Source organism: Haliotis rubra, unplaced genomic scaffold, assembly GCF_003918875.1.
Source record: "Haliotis rubra isolate DU_JTF1 unplaced genomic scaffold, ASM391887v1 Scf63, whole genome shotgun sequence".
Classification (NCBI taxonomy): Eukaryota; Metazoa; Mollusca; class Gastropoda; order Lepetellida; family Haliotidae; genus Haliotis; species Haliotis rubra.
The window spans coordinates 2,548,683-2,570,652 of NW_025767335.1; the positions used below are offsets into that span (position 1 = coordinate 2,548,683).

The following is a 21,970-nucleotide window of genomic DNA, read 5'->3' on the forward strand; positions in this document are numbered from 1 at the left end:
TTGTATCCATGTGGGGAATCGAACCCGGGTTTTCAGCGTGACGAGCGAGCGCTTTAACCATTAGGCTACCCCACCGCCCCAGGTGAGTAATGAAATACGATAGTAAATGTTGATTATTTGAATACGTTAAGATTTTTGTGTGTGTCACAAGCTGACATCTCAGGGGAAGAGTGCAACCAAAGTGAGGACATATTATATACTAGGCACATAAAGAAACTGTGCATACAAAAATTAAAATCTAAATTTAACAAACCTGTGTAGACACATAAGTATTTAAACTCAGAGATTATTGACATGTATCCAACATGCATGCACGTGCCACGTTCCGTGACGTCAGTGGGTTCGTCCTTGAGACGTTCAATACGTTGTTGCACGTGCATTTCGGGAAAGAGAAACAGAGCAAATGAATGCCACACAATACTGTCACTTTGGAAAGCTCAACCCCTGCCCTTGCGATCGTTCAAAAAATTAAACGGCTATTGAAAAGCATAGCATGCCAAGGCTCACGTCTGCACAACGTCATGAGGCCATTGGGATGGTCCGTGGGGGAATGTCTCAACGACAAGTGGCTGCACATTTCCACTGGCACCGGAACACCATTTCTGCACTGGTGAGACGCTACCAGAACACAAATGACGTCATCGATCGGCCACGTTCTGGACGTCCACGTGTAACAACGCCAAGACAGGACAGATGGAAAAGGGTGAACAATCTTCGCCACAGGTTTCAGACTGCAGTGATGACTGCCCGAACCATCCCGTACTGCCCGACTTCGCCGTATCCACCCCAACACAGTTCGACAACGTTTACGTCATCACGGGATCAGACCACGACGTCCCGCTATACGGCCTATCCTGACACAACGTCATCGACAAGCTCGCCGAATGTGGTGCCGAAATCATGTCCGCAGACCCTTGTTTTGGTGGAGAAATGTTGTTTTTACAGATGAGTCCAGGTTTAACATTTCCCATAGTGATGGACGTCAACGTGCCTATAGACGCGTGGGAGAACGTTATGCACAGGCCTGTGTCTTGGAGAGGAATCGCTTTGGTGGTGGTTCCGTGATGATTTGGGGTGGAATAACAGCACGCCAAAGAACCCCCCGGTGATTGTTCAGGGCAACTTAACTGGTGTGGGCTACAGGGATCAGATTCTTCGACCTGTGGCAATTCCTTTTCTGCAACGTCATGGCCCTGGGATAACGTTCCAACAGGACAAGTTATATGCCCGCCCTCATACGGCAAGGGTTGCTATGGATGTTTTGCAACACCACAACGTTGACTTACTGCCTTGGCCTGCAAATTCACCGGATCTCTCCACGATAGAGCATGTTTGGGACGAGATGGATCGACGTCTACGCCGTCTTCCTCATCCGCCAGATAACGTCCTTGACCTTGCAACAGAACTTGAGAGAATCTGGCGTGGTATCCCACAAGCCTTCCTTGCACGTTTGATAGGCTCTATGCGTCGTCGATGCACTGCTGTTCTCAATGCCGATGGTGGACATACCCGTTATTGAGCTTGTGACATGGTCGTTTGACCCCTGTCCCGCTTGTTGACTCGTGACGTCATTGTGATTGACTTTTCAATTGAAATTCTCCCGACTTGTTATGGTCTCATGATCCCTCCATTAAAGTTTATATGTACCTTTGACATTGTTATCGTGCTTATCAACTGGGATAATATTTTGACAATGCACAGTTTCTTTATGTGGCCAGTATAATTAAAAACACATGTTGACTATTTTAATACCGCAAAAAACCCTAAAACATATGGAGAGTTTATAATCCGATGAGTAAGTGAGTGAGTGAGTGAGTGAGTGAGTGAGTGAGAGTGAGTGAGTGCGCATGCTTTTTACTCCACTTTTTGCAATGTTCCAGCAGGGGAACACCAGAAATGAGCTTCACACATTGTACCCGTGACGAGCGGACGCTTTAACCACGAGGCTACCAAACCGCCCCTATAATGCGATGAATGAATCATGGAGTTTTGGGATACTACAAATAACACGTGGTGAGTTGTTGAATACTACAAATAACACGTGGCGAGTTGTTGAATACTACAAATAACACGTGGTGAGTTTTTGAATACTACAAATAACACGTGGTGAGTTTTTGGATGCTATAAATAACACGTGGTCAGGTTTTGAATGGTACAAATAACAGTTTTAAATACGATGAATAACAAATGGTACGTGAATGAAACAAGATGAGTATTGCCTATGTTGAATATTAAAAGGTGGTACTCTGGTTGAATATTTTAACACGACGATTAATACAAGGTGAGTGTTGCCTATGGTGTGTATAAGATTATGACGACGGTTTGCATTGTTCTATGCAACTCCATTTGGAAATAAATTCAGAGCTCACCCTTTTCTTCATTTGCACGTCTTCTCAGGTAGTCGTCCTCATCTTCGCTAGTTATCCTGGCCAGGTGACTCCCAAAGAACTGGCAGTAGGACTGGAAAGAGAACACCGAATGTTTGATTGTTTGGTTGTTGTTGTTGCCACACTCAGCAATGTTCCAGCTATATGATGGCGATCTGTAAATAATCGAGTCTGGACCAGTGTTTGCAATACTTTAATTTGCCAGTAGGCCATCAGGGCCTGCTGCCGCCTGCAGGCTATAAAATCTACAGGCCCTGAATGAAATCTGCAGGCCCATTTTGTTAAAGTCAAACCTATAAAAACAAAATAGACTACACTGTACACAGTTTCACACTGTTTCTACAAAATCATAAGCGAAGCCTATGGCGCAGATTTGAAGTTTTTATTTGTTAAAGACTGGTGTTGACATCCCTATGCGCAAAGCGCTGAAATACCAGGAAGTGAAACTGTAAATCATCGTAACATGATGGATCATGGATGATTCCCGAACGTAAATAAAGAAAACAATTATGGGTAAGGTTCCAGTTGAAAAAGAAAATTGACAGATAATTTACTGAAGGCCACAAGGGCCTGCAAATATTTGAAACTGCCGGCCCGATACAATAACAACCGGCGCTGGGCCTCCGGGCCGGCGGTTATTTCGAACGCTGGTCTGGACCACATCGATCTGCTCAATTGGGATACGATGATGTGTGTCGACGAGCCTTACCACCCGATCCCGGTAGTCGCCTCTTACAACAAGCATGGGTTGCTGAAGACTAATTCTAACCCGGAAGTGATACCAAAGAGAGTATTACAGGTTACATACTAAAAACATAGCACACAGGATGTGTGATATACTGATTGATGGTTATTGCTCTCACCCGTAGTGTGAGATGAGAGGTGTAACTGTTTCCTTTGCTTTGCCAGTAATTCCAGTAAAACATGCTTGATAGATATTTCAACATGCTTAGTGATTTCAAAATGCTATATGGAAAGTCTATATGGAACATGCTACAACACTATGGGGTCCCCCAAAAGACGGTCAACAAAATTAAGCAACAGTACAATGTTTACTTAATGCAAAGTTGTCCATGATGGAAAATTGTCTGAGGACTTCCAAGTAACAACAGGAGTTAGACAAGGTCGCTTGCTATCACCTCTTCTACCCTTGGTGGTGCTTGACTGTGTCAGAAGGGAATCCTATGCCGACAGTGGGAAAGGCATACAGTGGACTCTCACCAGTAGACTTTCAGATGACCTAGCGCTCCCAGCACACAGACTCCAGGGCATGCAAGACAAGCTGGATGGAATGGGATCTGTCTCAAGCCGAGTCGGCCTCAAGATAAACAGAGATAAGACGAAAGTTCTGAGGACCCAAAACAAACAACAAGATCCATTACAGATGAACGGACAAGTGATTGAAGACATCACCGAATTTACCTATCTGGGAAGCAAAATCAGCACAACTGGTGGCAGAGACGAGAACATCAAGGCAAGGATCTGAAAAGCCCAATATGCTTTCACCACATTAAGACCGATCTGGAAAAGCGCTGTCCTATCCCTGAAAACCAAGCTGCGGATCTTCAGCCTTAATGTTCGTTCTGTCCTGCTTTATGGATTGGAAAGGTGGAAAGTAACCAAGATCAGCTCCATCAAAATACAGACTTTCCTCAACAAGTGTGTCCGACAGATCCACCTCATCAAGTGGTTCAATAAAGTCTCCAGCCTTAACTTGTGGGAAGCAGCAAACCAAGACCCAGTCTCCGCTCAGATCAAGCTACAGAGTGGTGTTGGAAAGCACAAAACAAATATCACCAGACAAGCGCTTGACTGGAACAAGGCAAGAGGAAAAGAGGACGTCCAAAACAGACCTGGAGACGAAGCCTGGAAAAGGAACTGAGGGAAACCGGTTTAACCTGGGAGGTTACCAACAGCTCAGCCTCTGACCGACAAGCGTGGAGGACATATGATCCTCAAGGAGTACAGAGGACTAAGTGAAGTAAGTCAAGTCAATGATTTCAAAATGCTCAGAAATCAGAATTCACCTTTTGTGATTTCAACATGCTAAAAAATCCAACATGTCTAGTGATTTCAACAATCTTAGTGATTTCAACAATCTTAGTAATTCCAAAGTCCTTAATGATTTCATCAAGCTCAGAACAATCCAACATGCTACGGAATTCAACATGCTTAGTGATTTAAAAGTGTTTACTGATTAAAACATGTTTAGTGATTTCAAAATGCTTAGGGCTTAAAAATGTCAACATGCCTAGTGATTTCAACAATCTTAGTGATTCCAAAGTCCATAATGATTTCATTATGCTCAAAATAATTCCAGCATTTGCTAAGGTATTCAACATGCTTAGTGATTAAAAAATTTTCAACATTTTAGTGATTTCAACATGCTTAGTGAGTGATTAAAAGTGATTTCAACATGCTTAGTGAGTGATTTCAAAATGTTTAGTGATTTCAAGCATGCTTAGTGATTTCAAAAATGTTTAGTGATTTCAAAATGCTTAGTGATTTCAGCATACTTAGTGATTTCAATATACTTAGTGATTAAAAAATGTTTAGTGCTTTCAACATGCGAACGCTGTATATCATTTGACCCGTTATTAATGACGCCTCGTATATATAAATAATGTTGATAAAAACAAACAGTTGCCGCAACCACCAACCAGGGAGTCAAGGGGGGACTGGCCGTGACCACCCCCCAGGGAGAGAGTAGGGGAAAGCAAGGGGGAAAGGCCGTGTCTGATCCCCCAGTGGAAAGCAGGGGTGTAGAGAGAGGAAAGGGAGCAGCCGTGACTGCCAAAGAGATTGAGCCCGAGAGTCTGCCCAACTCTCAGAGCCTTACAGTTAGCAAGGAGGTAGCCGTTTCTACCTCCACACCAACCGCCGGTAGGGTTGGCATAGATATGGGACTGCCCACCCCAATATCAATAAATATAGAAATGGCCTTTGAGTCCGAAGAGGGAGTGCCTAGCCCTCAAAATATCATAAGGGGAATGCCCAGCCCCAACAGAGATAGCTAAAAAATGAAAGAGCCTGAGAACGGTCCCGGTAAGACCAGCAATGATTTCAGTCCGCAACCCACAAACCCCAAAAAGCGCAAAATCGATACAGCAGAAAGTCCAAACAGCTCCTACTCAGAAGCTGCAATGAGTCTGCCCAAGGGGAACACTAGTTACTCTGAAATTAGCCAGTCAGACCGGGCGATAGTTCAAGAGCTTTGGATCAGGAATATTAAGTGAGTGAGTGAGTGAGTTTAGTTTTACGCCGCACTCAGCAATATTCCAGCTATATGGCGGCGGTCTGTAAATAATCGAGTCTGGACCAGACAATCCAGTGATCAACAGCATGAGCATCGATCTGCGCAATTGGGAACCGATGACATGTGTCAACCAAGTCAGCGAAACTGACCACCCGATCCCGTTAGTCGCCTCTTACGACAAGATAGTCGCCTTTTTATGGCAAGCACATGGGTTGCTGAAGACCTATTCTACCCCGGATCTTCACGGGTCAGGAATATTAAGAAGTCCAATGACAAAGCTAGACAAGCCAAAGCTACGGCTAAGGCTGCCCTCCAAACAAAGCAGCAGGGGTGGGAGAAGCTAGTCTACTGTACAGACTACAACCTCACCCTCTCCAGCAGGGTCTCGGCCCAAGCTTAACGGGAGGAACTAGTGAAGTCAATCTCTGTGACAAAAATACATAAAGCAAATCGGGGATATGTAGTCAGAGGTGACAACATAAATCATTGCGCCAAGCTCCCCACAAAAGTCCTTGACCAGGCTATAGTTTGGAAAGTGCCAGGCTGGGTCTCACACACAAGCCAAGGCAAAAATACAAGAGTAGTAATACTCACAATATTGGGAACCACAGTCCCAGAGACAATCAAAGTGGCAGGCGAAGTAGTAGCGACACTTCCCTACCTCAGGCGATCAAAACAGCGCGTCAACTGTCTAAATTACGGGCATGTTAAGGCAAACTGCCTCAGCGAGGCAAAATGCCGAACATGCTCTAGGCCAGCCAAAAGCTGCAAGGGCAACTGCTCGCTTTATTGCACCAACTGCAAAGTTAAGGGACACTCGTCCCTATCCAACTTTTGCAGGAGCAAGCAGCATAAAAAAACAGAGTCTAAACACGGAGACTCGTGGCCTTAAACAGACGACACAAACTGTTCAGGGCAATAAACAGGCGGCGACCAAGGGCAACGTCAATGCTAAGACACGGGCAAACAAAGACGCTGAGGCTACCAGCACAGAGGTAAAAGGGGCAGAAAGGGTCCAAACAAGGTGGCAAACAACACGGGCAATGTTGAAACCACCAGCACAACGGGAACAGGCAAAAGGCATGCTGTAATAAGCCATGATAGCAACACAAATGCCCACAACCAGACTACCCCAGACAAGCTGGTTGAATTCATGTGCGCTGCCTTAATCAAACTAGGCACACATAAGGACAGTGATGAATGGGCAAAACTCATCATACTTTGGGAGTTAGCAACCAGCATCCTGTCCTATGGGCAAACTGCTTCCTATCTCACACAGCAGATACATAAGCTTAAATAAACATTTAAGCTACAAATAATAAGGACACAACTGTCATCATGTGCTTACAAATATTGCAATGGAATGCCAATGGTCTGAGGTCGCATGGCCAAGAACTCATAGCCCTAGTCAGACAACAGGTACTGAACCCCCACGTTATACTAATTCAAGAAGCGAAACTGGGGAAGAGAGCAAACTTTCGGTTACCTGGCTACACACAATACCGCAAGACAGAGCGGGGCGAATGGGGGCTGGACTGGTCACTTTTGTCGTCGACAACTGTACATCCACTGAGGTCAAAGCAGAGGTGGGAAGCCTTGAAACCCAGGTCATCACGGTCAGCATGGCAAATAGCAAAGAGATACGCATTGCAAACGTCTATCACAGGACTACCGATCCCACCAACATCGAGGAGCTTAACACACTCAGCGACTTGGTCGGGCATTCAGGCCTAATCCTTGGCGACTTCAACGCCCACAGCCCGCTGTGGGGTGAGGAAACCAACCACTCTGACTGCCCCGGCAGGATGATGGAGGATTGGGTAGAGTCACAGGGACTCGTTATACTGAATGATGGCTCTCCTACAAGACATTGTTCTAACCGAGGAATATGGACCAGCGTAGATCTTGCTATTGCTACCAAAAACCTAGCCCATGATTGCCAGTGGCAGGTTCATGATGACAGTTGGAGAAGTGATCACTCCCCGTGCTTCACTTTTTCTCGGTATCCCACCTCTATGCGATGAAATCTCAAACCCTAGAGAGCGGTGGAACTTCTCCAAAGCAGACTGGTCAAAATTCAGAACGGAATGCAATAAAATCGAGCCGTCTGAAATCGTCTCTGACGACGTTGATACCTTTTGCCTAAACCTAACGTCGGCCATACACAAGGCAGCACTGGCCTCAATCCCACTCACCAAAGCAAAGGTCGGCGCCCGAGCCGTCCCATGGTGGAACGAGGGAATAGCCAAAGCACGACGCATTAGGAAAAAGGCATTAAACAGGTTAAAACGAGACAAGTCTGTCATAGGTGAAGTTCGTGTAGCTAGGAAACAAGTGAAAGATCTCATCGATCAGTCCAGGTCTGACTCATGGCAAGAGTTCTGTGGATCCCTCAACCACAAAACAAACAGTAAACCAGTCTGGCAAAAGAGACATGCTATCCGGGGGAAACGCAGGTCCGCTCGCATTCCCAAACTAACAGGGGCTACCAAAGTCACGGATAAAGCAAGTATCTTAGCCACCCACTTTGCCTCTGTCAGTAGCAACAACAATTTTTCTGAAGAGTTTAAAAAGAAAAATTGCCACCACGGCCCAAACAGCCCCCGTGCGACCAGCACGCATACAATCATGGTTTCAGTGTGGAGGAGTTCAGAACTGCTATACACAATAAAAAGGGTACTTGTCCAGGGGAGGGCATGGTCAGCTATGAGATGCTCAAAAGGTTGCCAGACAGCATCGCCAGCGTCGTCCTACAATAGACCGATCCAGTCTGTCAATCAAAACTGGCGCATGCGTCAATTTTGGCCAAACAGCAGGCCGGGCGCGCTGTGTGGATTTGTCAGACTTATTTCCGGGGTCAAACGATGCCTTCGAAGCGATGTGCTTCGAATTATGCCATTTACACTCGCTATATCTATTACATATTGCTGTGATTTGAGGTGTCCCTTTAACAAAACCATTACGATCACGACAAAAAAATTGAGGCGGATCAAGGAATGCGATAGGCCTAACGATGAGTTAAATGTCTGCACCATCGTTCACGAAACCTACGTCTGCCTGCAGATGCGAATTTGCACGAATTTACACACTTTTGCACATGTGCAAAATCATTACCAATTGATGACAACAAATAGCAGTTTAGGATTTTGCAAGTGTTATAAACACGGACAATTCTTGTAACAACAAAATTGTTTTTGCTTCACGTTTTTAGTCACTAATGGGCATTGAGATGGTACACCATAAACCTGAAATGAGACAGGCGAGAAAGCCGTGATACAATGTCATGAAAACAAATCTGACAGTGAGCTGATTTCGGTTAGGGTCGACCGAAATAGCAAAACTTGTTACATTAAAGAACAATGTGGTGGATATGGTTGCATTCGCGATTAGATATTCTGAAATTTGTCACACATTTTAGGATGTTTTAAAGTTTCACAAGCACAATCTGAAGGTCTATGTACAGTACAGTATCTATTATAGTGCAAAATATTCGAAGAGTAATATTTTTTTATCCAAACGGAAATATTGTCAGTGTCTGCAGTTGCCTATCACGCAATATCCAAACATCAAAATTAATTCATATGAGTGTCTGTAAAACAATGTCTTAAATATTTCAGAATATCTATAAAAAGATGGGACCTTGAATTGATTTAGCTTTACTCAAATGTGAATCGGTGACGAAAACTATGTGAGAAGAATAGTGACTTTCTGGAATATCGGACGGAGTGAAATATAATTTTATTTCCTAACTATGAGAACATTATTTGTTTTGATTTTTTGTCACAGCATAATTGTTTTACTTGTAAGGTGGGGTTTGGTGTGGGGCGGGATGGGGTGGGGGTACATTGGTACATTTTAGGAGTAATAACATAGTTCTGTCATTTTAATTATTATTCACTGGAAATGATAGCAAGGTATGTTTTAAGAATCTTGCCTCCTCCAGGAAACGTGGAAAGGTAATAAAATAGATAATACTCCAATCAATAATTAATAATTACTTAACTGTCTCACATATCAGATTCATGTGAAGTTAAGGCAGAACTAGGCAAACAAACACTATATACATATCATGGCTGAACAAACACTTGGTTCTAAAGCCGCGTTTACATGCACCGTTTACCCCCGGGGGTAAAATACCCCCAGGGGCAAATGTGCCTCCAGGGGGTAAATTTCGTCATGTAAACGGTACATGCAGGGGGTAAATATTTACCCCATGGGGGGTATTGAGGCAAAATTTGCCCCAGGTCAAAGGTAGGGCAAATCTGTTTACCTCCGGGGTAAATATACCCCGGAGGTAAAACATGTCATGTAAACGCTTTTTATATTTTTTCACGGGGGGCAAATGACAAATATCTAACACCCCTGTACAGAAAATGGACTCTTTTTTTCTTGGAAATCTATTTTTAGCACTTATGCAATAGGTTGCTTCATTACCAACACTCTTGTGCACTTTGAGGAAGTGAAAATGCCACCAAAGAAGAAGTGCTCGCGGGGTAATTCGTGGTGCGATGATAGCACAAAGTGCCTTCTAAGTATTTGGAGTGATTTGAAAGCACAATCCCAACTGGATAGTCCCTCGAAAGCAGACAATGCTGTATACAGCAAAATCAGCAATGCTTTACATGACATGGGTTATGAGAGAACGAGGTTTCAGTGTAAGGAGAGGATGAAAACTCTCAAAAAATCGTACAGACAATGCCGTGATGCACTGAAGAAAAGTGGACAATCACGCAGAACGTGTAAATTCTACAAGGAAATGAATGAAATACTGGAGATAAGGCCAGCCACCTCTCCTGGAAAGGTGATCCAGAGTCTTAAACCACCAGTATCAGATGCAGAAGACTCTGATGCTGCTGCTGATGGTGGTGATCCTGCTTCTGAGGAGATGGAAGATGTCATACCTCTGCTCGAGGGTGAGGATTTGGACATAGATGTCTCAGGAATCGAAAACAAGGATGATAAATCATATGCTGAACCACAAACAAAAGAAGAGGCAATAATCGAAACTAAAACAACAAAGCAGAGGGGAAAACAAAGAAAAAGCCGCTTTCAAGCATCTTTAGAGACTGTAATGGACAGATTCACTAAGTCAAATGAAAGTATTGAAGCGAGTCAAGTTGAATTAGAAAAGAAAAGGATTGAACTTGAAATGAAGAAAATACATGACGAGGCTCACAGGAGAGAGTTTGAACTGAAAAAACTTGACAGAGAGGAGAAACAGCGAACAGCAGACAGAGACCACCAACTGCGAATGCTCCAACTGATCATGAGTAGCAGACCACAGTTTCCTCTGCAGGCAGCTATGCTTCCAGGTCAAGCTTCAGTCCACCCAGTGCCATCTTACAGCCAGGGTTCGGATGACTACAAGCAGCCAGTGCCCAGCACAAGCACTGCAACTCCACCAGGCGACCGCATATCAGATTACTCAGAGGTAGACATAACCCCCATCCAAGATCCCAGGAGAAGCCGTGGTAGTGTTATCCACAACACTGATGGCAGCAGTTTTTATAACCTGTGACTGACTTGCTCACTGAGTGTGAATTTTTAGAAAATTGCTAAGAATGCAGTGTGTTTATGCAAGTTAGATTTTATTTCTGTTTGTTCCGAATGCAACTTAACTCTTGTTTTCAAATGAAGGCTGAAGTAATGTTTGGATCACTACTTAATTTAGCTCTAGATTGAATTCTGGTAAACAAGGAATTCGTATGTTTCAAGCTGCGAAAGTCGTCTTTACCTATCCATTGTTTGACTGAATTGGGAAATTACTACCTATATAACTAATGGCAGCAGTATTAATAATTTGTGACTGACTTTTTCACCTACTTTAATGTTTAAGAACAAATAATAACAGTGTTCTGTTTGCAGGTTGCAGTTTATTTCTTAAATTTAATCATGTTTGCAAAACAAAACTCTTGTTCTCAAGTCATGTATTGTTCTTTTAAAAGCTTCAAATAAAGAAATGTTTTGATGACATCTATTTGTTAATTGAATGAACAAGAATAGAGAAATCACTGTCTCAAATGTTCGTCAGAAAAGCTTCACTGTCTATCATTGGCAAACTGTGCAGTGAGTGCTTCTCGAAGAGCTGATCCAGTGACTGGATCTGGATGAACTTGTTGTCCACTCTCTCCTGCTCCAACATCTACGTCCTGCAGCCAGTCTGGGTCAAATAACTCGTGCTCATTTTCGCACATGTTCTGCAAGGCAACTGAAGCTGCAGTAAGTACTGGCACAAACTCCACATGCACATCAATGCGCTTAGAGAAACGTCTCCATCGCATCTTAAAGCGGCCAAATGTGTTTTCAATAGTCATGCGTGCACTGCTCAGTCTGTAGTTGAAGTAAGATTGTTCTTCTGTGAGAGACCCTCTGTTGCTATATGGTTTCAGTAGCCGAGGAAACATAGAGTACGCAGGGTCTGCGATGATGACAACGGGCATATCCACTTTATGATCAGCAGGGCCTACACTGTCCATCATCTCTGCTGTTTGCGGTAATATCTCACCACTATCTTCCAAAGCCCTCAGCTTAGAGTTTGAGAACACCCGCGCATCGTGAACTCTACCTGGCCAGCCTATGCAGACATCAGTGAACCTGTACTTATCATCGCAAACAGCTTGCATGATAATTGAATAGAACCCTTTTCTATTCACATAATCAGAGTGGAACTGCTGCGGGGCCACAATTGGAATGTGTGTTGCATCTATAGCACCTCCACAATTTGGAAAGTTCCATTTCTGTTGGAACCCTGAAATAACTCTTTTAAGTTCTTCATCTTGAGGGAACTTGACCACAGCAGGGAATGTGTGTGTGTAAATGGCATTACACACCTCATGCACAATGCAGCACACAGTGGACTTGTGTATTCCAAAAAGATTGGCGATGGTGCGATATTCTCCTGTTGTAGCGAGAAAATATACTGCAACTGCGACTCTGTGTTCAAGACAAAGAGCTTGGCGAATTCTGGATTGTTTTTTCAAGATGTTGTCGCAGTTTTTGACAGGGAAGATTGAACATTGCCTTTGACATCCGGAAGTTCTCTCTCCACCGATCATCATCAAATGTCTGTACTGTCACTTCCCACCAGTGTCGACTTCTTTCTCGTTCCCATACACTTCGCTCACTGTGTAATGTGGATGTCACACATAACACCATAACTTCTAAAATTCTGTTTCTTCTCCTTTTCTTTGACAGCCGCCTGTACCTGTCTATGGTCAGATTGAAATGAGAATGATGAATACCCACCCCTGTCTTAAAACCCATGTAAACGCAAATTCTTTTGCCCTTTGCCCCTGGGGGTAAATTAGCCCACGGGGGGTAAAATACCCCGGGGGCAAATAGGTGTCATGTAAACGCAGCTTAAGATAGCTAGTTTGTTTTAAGTTATATTTGGTCTTTAAATAATATGTTTATTCAGAGAGTGACTCATAATAAAGTTATTTCAACATCAAGAGAATTTGAAAGAAAAACAAAGGCTACGTTTTGGTCACACCCAGGCATTATTCAGTCATGGAACCAAGTAACTTACAGAATTCTAAGTTGACTGTTCAAGTAACTGGAATGGATATTGAAACATGACATTCAATCCCGATTTCATGTAATACTTCTTAGAATTCATCAGCTTTTGAGGAGGTTACCAATATTTGAAGACTGAGCAAAAGTAGTGTTTATTAAGATGTTGTTTTTGGACAAATTGTACAAGGTTTGTTGGTGCTTATTTGGAAAACAGACTTAAATTCATATTCAATTTCACACTGGTTTAATTGCAGGAGGTGAAAGCTTCAGGACATTTTCATGTATGTTTTCCTAAACTTTTGTTATGACTTTTATTTTAAGCAACTATAATATAGTTTGATGACACTAGTAAGTATCTCAGAAAAGGAAATAGATCAGAATTAGTGTTATTTCCCTAAGGTATATGGTGTCAGATCTAATAAAACAAAGAATATCATTGTCTAAGAAGCAATTATGTCAATATGTAATTTTATTGACAAATAACTTTAAACTTTGAATATATTCTTTGCCTCTTGTTTACAATAGTAGTTAGCAGTTAAATATCTCTGAAGAAAAAGCAGTATATTGGTATGTTGTGTAACATTCTGTATCAATGCTAGTTAATTGTACGTATAACTGTGGATCCTCTGTTCAAAGATTTTGCATCACACGTTTCCTATTTATGGAAGATGTGTCAGTGTACAGGTGCAGACTGTATCTTGGATTCTTTGTGTTTATGGTGGTGTGACATACCTGTAGATAAATGCTGGCAGTTCATGAAGTCCATTATAGTGGAGGTTTGTAGATTAGGATTCCATAACAAAGTACACATAATAAATTGGAAAGGATTATTTAAAAAATGGATTTCCTTATATTCAGTGTTAACAAGTCCAGTAACGTTTTCCAGATAATATATATACAGACAAACAAGGTGGACGAAGTAGTAGACCGGGATACTGCTTTCCTGCGTTGTCCCTTGAAAGGTAGAAACCCAAGTTTTCACAAACTTAAAGCTGAACAACGGATAAATAAATAAAGGTGGCACGCGCAGTTTTGACAATTTTTTTTATAGATACCGGAACGATCTGTAACTTGAACATGTGGTTGTGTTCACGGTTTTTATAATATTACGATGGGAATTTTTGAGAAAAAAACAACAAACACAATTCAGTTACCTTTACCCTGCTAATATGTTAGACGAACGTGAATTGCCGGATAGATTATTTGGTAGAAAATACGCTTCCCAGTCTCAGCAGCTGGCTGAGACGATTTTTCATCGGGCATGTAGATCTAACTACTTTTTCACTCGTCAATTATACAACCTGTCAACTAAAATATATTGAAAATAAAATACGTATAACTTTCTTTTTAAAATATCATTCACAAACGACGGATGCCAAAGTACAACAAGCATAATTCATCAACAACATTTGCAATCACGTACGTTTCGCCGGCGGTGACGCCATTGTGATTAGTCCGTGGTTGTCCCCCCTAACGTCAAAAACGAAGTGGTCGGGACTGGATCGGTCTATAGTACAATTTGATTTGGGATCAGGGGGAGGTACCTGCAGCATGGAAGCATGCAGCAGTAATACCTCTGCTCAAACCAGGGAAGGAGGAGGCATCGGCCAACTCATATCGCCCAATATCCCTCACATCAAATCTGTGCAAGAGTATGGAGGCAATGGTGAACATTCGCATAAAGCACCACCTTGAGACAAACGCACTCTTATCCCATGACCAGAGCGGTTACAGATCAAACCGCTCATGTCTTGACCACATTTTCCGACTGGAAAATGATATCAGATTAGCCCAGGTCAGAAGCAGTACCTAGCTGCTGTCTCTTTTAGACTTCAGCAAAGCCTTTGACATGGTATGGCACGATGGACTCCTCCAAAAACTAGAGAATGTTGGTGTACAAGGGAAATTGGCAAATTATGTTCAAAGTTTTCTGCAAGAAAGGTCAATATCAGTCTTAGTTGGAGACCACCTGTCTGATCGACACAGGTTAGATAATGGCACACCGCAAGGAAGCATTATCAGTCCCACACTCTTCAACATCATGATTGATGACCTATTTGAACATGTCCGAAAGGACGATAACATCAACACCTCTAAGTTCGCTGACGATGGGGCTGTTTGGGTTAGACATCGAGATGTTCTCAAGATCCAGGCTCTGATCCAGAAAACCCTCGATGGTGTGGAAAAATGGTGCGACAAATGGGGATTTACCATCTCACCTGAGAAAACAATCGGAGTGGTATTCAAGCGGAAGGGTAGCAGAATATGCAACACACTGAGTCTCAAACTCAAGGGCAAAACGGTCAAATTTGAGAAATCCTCGGGGTTACTTTCGACCAACATCTCACATGGGCAAAACACATAGACAGCATAGCCCATAGGTGTCAGAAAGACCTCAATGCAATAAGAGCTGCATCCGGCAGCTCTTGGGGAGCAAACAGCGATACTCTCCTGACCCTATATAAGACCCTCATCAGAAGCACAATAGACTATGGGTGTGAAGCATACCACAGCGCCTCCAAAACGGTTCTAAACCGGCTTGAAACGATTCAATATCGTGCTCTTAAACTGGTTACGGGCGCGGCGCCCCATACCTCCCACCAGGCCCTACTAGTGGAAACTGGGGAGCTACCACTCAAACTCAGGCGTGAGAAGATGACATTGAACTATTGGAGTCGCTGCTCCAATCCACTCGTCTCTAGACTATTGGAAGAGAAACTCTGCCGTGGACGCATAAAAGCATGGCTCCAAAAGAGACCTGATATAACACCAGGCGGGCTCAGAGTCATTCAGCTTAGGCGAGAACACGGATGCGACCGGGTAGAGCCTCCAACATGTCAAATGACTGTGCAATGTCCCCCATGGGAATTTAAATCACCCAATGTCGATACCACTCTCACAAAAGAAGTGCCTAAAAGTGAGAACCCAATGTTGCTACGAAGCATTGCGCTTAGTAGGATTGACTCACTTTACGAAGACTCGGCTCACATATATACTGACGGATCCAAGGATCCTGTGAGAAATAGAACCGCCTATGGTATCAAGATATACACAGCCTCTACCAAACAAACAATCTCGGTCCGCCTCCCTGACGGACAGTCAGTCTACACAGCGGAGCTAGAAGCCATACACCATGCACTAAGGTACAGTGAAAACCTTAGAGAGAAAGAGTGGTCATCCTCTCTGACTCTCTCAGTGCACTACAGTCGCTGGCAACTAAGCATTCGAGCAGTACACCTGACACCATCCGAGACATTTTGGTTCTCATTCAGAAACTAAGCAGGGAAAATGAGAAAGATATCACACTGTGCTGGATACCATCTCACATAGACATTCCCGGTAATGAGAGAGCTGACAAACTAGCTAAACAGGCGCTAGAATTGGACGTGTCACTGGATCATCCTTACTCAAAAAGCGAAATTCGAAGTATGATCCAAGGTTCGATCACTAGCAAGTTGCAGAGGCAATGGGACACCTCAGACAAAGGCAGATGGTATCATGGACTCCGCCCCAGTGTGAAAGGGACGCGAACTACTCCCTCACAAAACAGGCGAGTCGACATCATGATCACCCGCCTAAGACTAGGTAGCACCAAAACCTCATATAAAAACTGTCAAACATGTCACACCAAAGCTACAGTCCCTCACATTATGCTGGATTGCCAGCGGTTTGACACAACCAGGCAAACACTCAGGGAGGAAACAGGGATAGGTACATTGACAGCCATGCGACTGCTGGCTCCCGCAGAGCACCTTGCAATGTACAGACCGTTAGCCAATTTCCTCTTGGAAAGTGAGCTATGTCAGTATATCTAAAAAGAAATTATATCAATCAAGCCAGTCTTCAGTTTGCTCGAGGGCGCCAAGGAGATTATACCACCCAAGCTCCTGACCTCAGAGGACCAGCCCAGCCAGAACAGGGAGACAATTTCACCCAGGCTCCCCCCACCACGCTCACGCCGGTCGCACAGCCTGTCATAACGCCCGGTTGCCAGACTGGTCCACCAGTCCACCATGCGTCCCAAAGAGGGTCTTGAAACAGGGTGTGGCCGTGTCCACCCCCTAGAGTAACAGCAGGGGAGTGGCCGTGTCCGCTCCCCAGGGTGATAGAGCAGAATGAGAGCATGGGAGTGGCCATGTCCACCTTCCAAGGTGAGAGCAAGGGAATGGCCATGTCCGCTCCCCAGAGTGAAAGGAGGAGTGATAGCAGGGGAGTGATGGCCGTGTCTACTCCCCAGAGTGACAGCAGGGGAGCGGCCGTGTCTGCTCCCCAGAGTGACAGAAGGAGCGGACACGGCCACTCCCCTGCTTTCAGAGTGTGAACAGGGGAGTGGCCGTGTCCACTCAAAAAAAAAAAAAGGAGAGACGCCCAGACCCAACGCCACAAAGACAACCCGGTCCAGCCCCAAGAGTCCCAAGGAGGGACACAGCCACCACACCCATGAGTCCCCACGCATCCCAAGGAGGGATAGGTCTGCCGACATGCCAACCGGCGAAGGCGACCTCCAAAGCATCAAACCCAACGACAAACAAACAATTCATTTTAATTTGAAAAGGAGCCCTAGTAAGAAGGGAAATTCCGAACCTGAGGAAATCTAGACTTGCTTCATTTAGTGCTTTAGCATTGCAGACGGGGCTAGGCAGAATGGAAAAACATTCGGTTCAAGGAACGAAAATTGTGCACCAAACAAATTCCTGGTTTACACTTATGACCTGCCGAAATCCGTGCAAGAGGGCGCGATGTTCGCGTCATTTTACTTCCACCAAATCGACTTGAGCGTTGGAGTAGCGTGAAATACGTGAGCGGTAACTTGTATATCGGTAACCTGATCTGCAGGCTTCTTGGTTCTATGGGCAGGAGGTGTCATGCAGACATTCCCGACATATGGTGTTATCACTATTTGATAACAGTTAATTAACTCTTGCCTATGATATTTACGAGGTAAAACCATCGCCATTATAGAGTGGTGCAGACAGATTATTTAACTGATATTAATTATTAATTTTTAATCGTTTTATCCAATGACATTTGTAATGCAGCACATTAGCTTCTGAAATGTGTGGATGTTTTTCTGTTTGTCATAGAACGAAACGCGGCCACATTCCAGCCATTTGACGCCGGTCTGTAAATAATCAAGTCTGGACCAGACAGATAGGTGCTTCGTTCTTGGAAATTGGCTCACAATGACATGCATCAACTAAATCATTGAGTCTGACCGTCCGATCCCGACCGTCGCCTCTTACTGCGGTTCATTCTCATTTACCCACCACCCTAGAGTTATTACAAAGGATAGGAAAGATTAGTGTTTACGGCCAAGTGATTATACTGCTCACTGTGAAATTTGGTGATGTGTACGGTCGGGGACTAACCAACACAATCTAGCCCTGTCCAGGTGAACGGTGTTCATGAACTGTGGTCTTTGATTTATTGTTTTTAAAATTTAGTGAACACTTTTTACCATTAGTATATAATAATGATGTGTACGGTCGATCATCAAATGAGTCATGATTGCTAACCAACACGTGAAGTCAAGTTCATTCCCAATGGAAGAGGTGGCCAGTATCCAGTTTTTCGAAACTATAAGTTCACAATCAAGAGAAGAAGAGGTGAATCTATCCATTGGAACTGCTCCCAGAAAACCTACCACGCCAGTGTTAACGCCAAAGATACCAAAACCACCACGCAAGAAGATGAAGTGCTGTACGTCCATTTAAATAGTAGATTGTGTAATCTTGTGGCATTAGTATTGTGACGCACTTTCCCTATACTGGCTATTGAAATGTGTACATATGTGCATGCTTTTGTTGTATATTGTATATGTTCTTATAAATAAAGTGATACACCTGATCATAAGAACATTTATGTCTATGTGATACTTAATGTTGAATATTATTGGGGGATCTTACTTCAACCGCTTTTAACATGCATCAGAAAATCCAGCGATTTCAACAAACTTAGGAATTCCAAAATGTTTAGGAATTTCAACATGCTTAATGATATCAACAATTTTAGTGATTCCAAAATGCCTAGTAATTTCAACATGCTCAGCGATATCTACGTGCTTAGTGATTCCAAAATGTTTAGTAATTTCAAAATGTTTATTTATTTCATCATGCTTAGTGATTTCAAAGTAATTAGACAGTGAAACATGTTTGGAGATTCGAATATGCTTGGTGATACCGTATAGCTGGTTCAGCGTACACCAGTGACTTCTATAAGGTTTAAGATTCCAGCTCAATAAAGCCGGATGCTTACGTGTCGTGAAGTTTCTGTCTAAATACACCGCCTCCGTGGTGTAGTGGTTAGAGCGTCCGCCCGGAGAGCTGAAGGTCGCGGGTTCGATCCCCGACCGCGTCATACCAAAAGACGTTAAAATATGGTACTTGTTGGTCCCTGCCTGGCGTTCGGCATTAATGGCTACAGCAAGGACTGGTCAGCTCGAAGTCAGTATAATGTGTCTGAGGGGGATATTCATGCTTCACTGCGGCATGGTATCTCAGTGGGCTAATACAAGCAGCCGCACATACACATACACACGCATGCACGTCGTCATATGAGCGAAATATTCTCAAGTACGACGTAAAACCCAATTTCACCTCACTTATCTAAATATTAGAGTTACATACTTACACTTGCCTCAGCAAATGATCCCTCTATGTTGGAGAACCAATAGCAAGAAGATCCGTGCTCAAGGAATCCCCTAGGACACCGAGGCGTATCTGCAACACAATTCAGCAGACTAAATATTCAACTGTTGGTTATTGAACATTGGAATTCCACATACTACAACATTGAGCTCCAAAGCGGAGCACGTTAAAACATACATGTATCTGCTTAGTGGCGGTGGCTTCGTGTTAATACACTTAACATTTTCATTGTTAGGTGAGTGAAGAGGTGTGTGAGTGAGTATGGTATTACGCCGCTTTTATCAATATTCCAGCAATATCAAGGCGGGGAACACCAGAAATGAGCTTCATACATTGCATGGGGAATCTAGCCCGGGTCTTCGGCGGCGTAACGAGCGAACGCCACCGCCCCTCATTGTTAGAAACATATGTAAGAACATACGTGGGACTATGACACCATCGTTTCAAAATTGCAGTACTTCCTAGCAAATTTCAAACTATGACCTATAGATTTAAAGAAAATGAACTTTATGAAATCAAAAGAAGTAAGACATCTCAAATTACAACTTCCTTGATTTGTCTGATTGTAACGGAGAAAATGGTTACATTGCGAAGAAATGCATTTTAAGATAATGAAAGAGCGTGTTCAAAACATGTAAATGCCAAGAGAAGAAAAATATCAGGAAATACAGACCATTTGCGCTTTGACGGCCATATTGAAATCAGATCTTTTTAACAATTTCAAGTTTGTTTCAGAAATATGACGATTCAACGGTGCAGTGTTATTCGACAGATTCCGGACAAGCGACTCACATAGGTTCAGCTGACTCTCAGTAAGGTGAGCTAAAATTGAAATATTATGATGAAAATATTTACCTTCAGCAGCAGTTACTGATGCCAGTGCGCACAGTAAGACAAACACCAGTCCGGGACTCATACTGCTTGGAGACAATGCTGATTGTGGACACTGGTGTGTCAACGTAGCACCGTAATTCGCCGCGTTTGTCTTTAGACACAATGTGCAGCTTTTAAGTATCCCAACAAGGACGTTGATTTACCAAGACATGTGCTGAACCAATGAAATACTTTTCCTGAAGGGAAATGCGGTTGTCACTTACGGACTTTTCATAAGTTATGGCTAGGGTTAGGGTTGGGGTTGGGTGGTGGTGGGTTGGGGTTAGGAAGATGATGATTTTAAGGGGTGTGTGTCACCCATTTTGTTCTGGGGAGATAGGGGGTCATCAATTTTGTACACATGAACTAGGGGTGTGTGTGTGGGGGGTGGTGGGGTGGGTGGGGGTGGTCAGCAACTTTGTACTTATACATATGAAAATGAAATAATTATGCTTAAAATTCATTGGAATTGGGTGGGGACATTGATTTTGAACATGACACGAGGGGGTCACTTACTTGCATATAATTTAGAGGGGGGTGGGGTGGGGTGTGGTCATTCACATTGTACATGCTTCTCCATAAAATCAACAATGTCATTAAAATCGGCCTAGACTAACAACTAGTCACTGAAATGAACATATTTTACTGAAAAAAGTTCATAGTAAAAAAAATATAATATAATGAAAAGGAGCCCTGAGACTTTCTTCATTTTCAGAAGCTGAGGAAATCTAGACTTGCCACATTTTCTAGACTTGCGTGGGCTTTCTTGGATATATTTACTTCAGGGTCTGTATGACAGACTAAATCGTCCCTAAGGGTTCACTTTCTGATTGGTTAAAGAGAGACTAAGTGCCACTTCCTCAAGTCCATTTCCAGTGGAGTTGTGGCGCTGGTTAAGTTCCCTGTCAGACTTTGCATGTGACTAATTGTTTGATTCATAACATTTTAATATTTGAGTAAGCAGACAATAAAAGATCGTTTTGAATAACTTCTTTCGGGTTTGGTAGGGCTACCCATTTAGTGGGTCCGAGTGCCCCTTTAAAGAAAGTAAAAGCAAGACAATAACCGTATCCTGTCACACGTATGTCACACGTGGCAAACACATGCCCATTACCTAACTATTGTAGTAGTATTTGATTTTGTCTCTCTGTAGGCTGACTGACTGACTGACTGACTGAGTTTAGTTTTACGCCACTTTTAGCAATATTCCAGCAATATCACGGCGGGGGACACCAGAAATGGGCTTAACACATTGTGCCCATGTGTGCCTTCGGCGTGACGAGCCAACGCTT

General features: G+C 43.4%; 1 protein-coding gene across 1 annotated transcript in view; it reads right to left on the reverse strand.

Moving 5' to 3' along the window:
• LOC124256550 (perlucin-like) overlaps positions 1 to 20,794 on the reverse strand; it is a 29,896-nt gene extending 9,102 nt beyond the window's left edge. Inside the window, exons 1-3 of the mRNA XM_046690534.1 lie at positions 20,661 to 20,794; positions 19,789 to 19,877; positions 2,370 to 2,460 (exon numbers count right to left, since the gene is read on the reverse strand). Coding sequence (XP_046546490.1) covers positions 2,370 to 2,460; positions 19,789 to 19,877; positions 20,661 to 20,721 — 241 coding nt within the window. The 5' untranslated portion in view covers positions 20,722 to 20,794. The remainder of the gene's footprint in view (positions 1 to 2,369; positions 2,461 to 19,788; positions 19,878 to 20,660) is intronic.
• Positions 20,795 to 21,970: the final 1,176 nt, after the last annotated feature.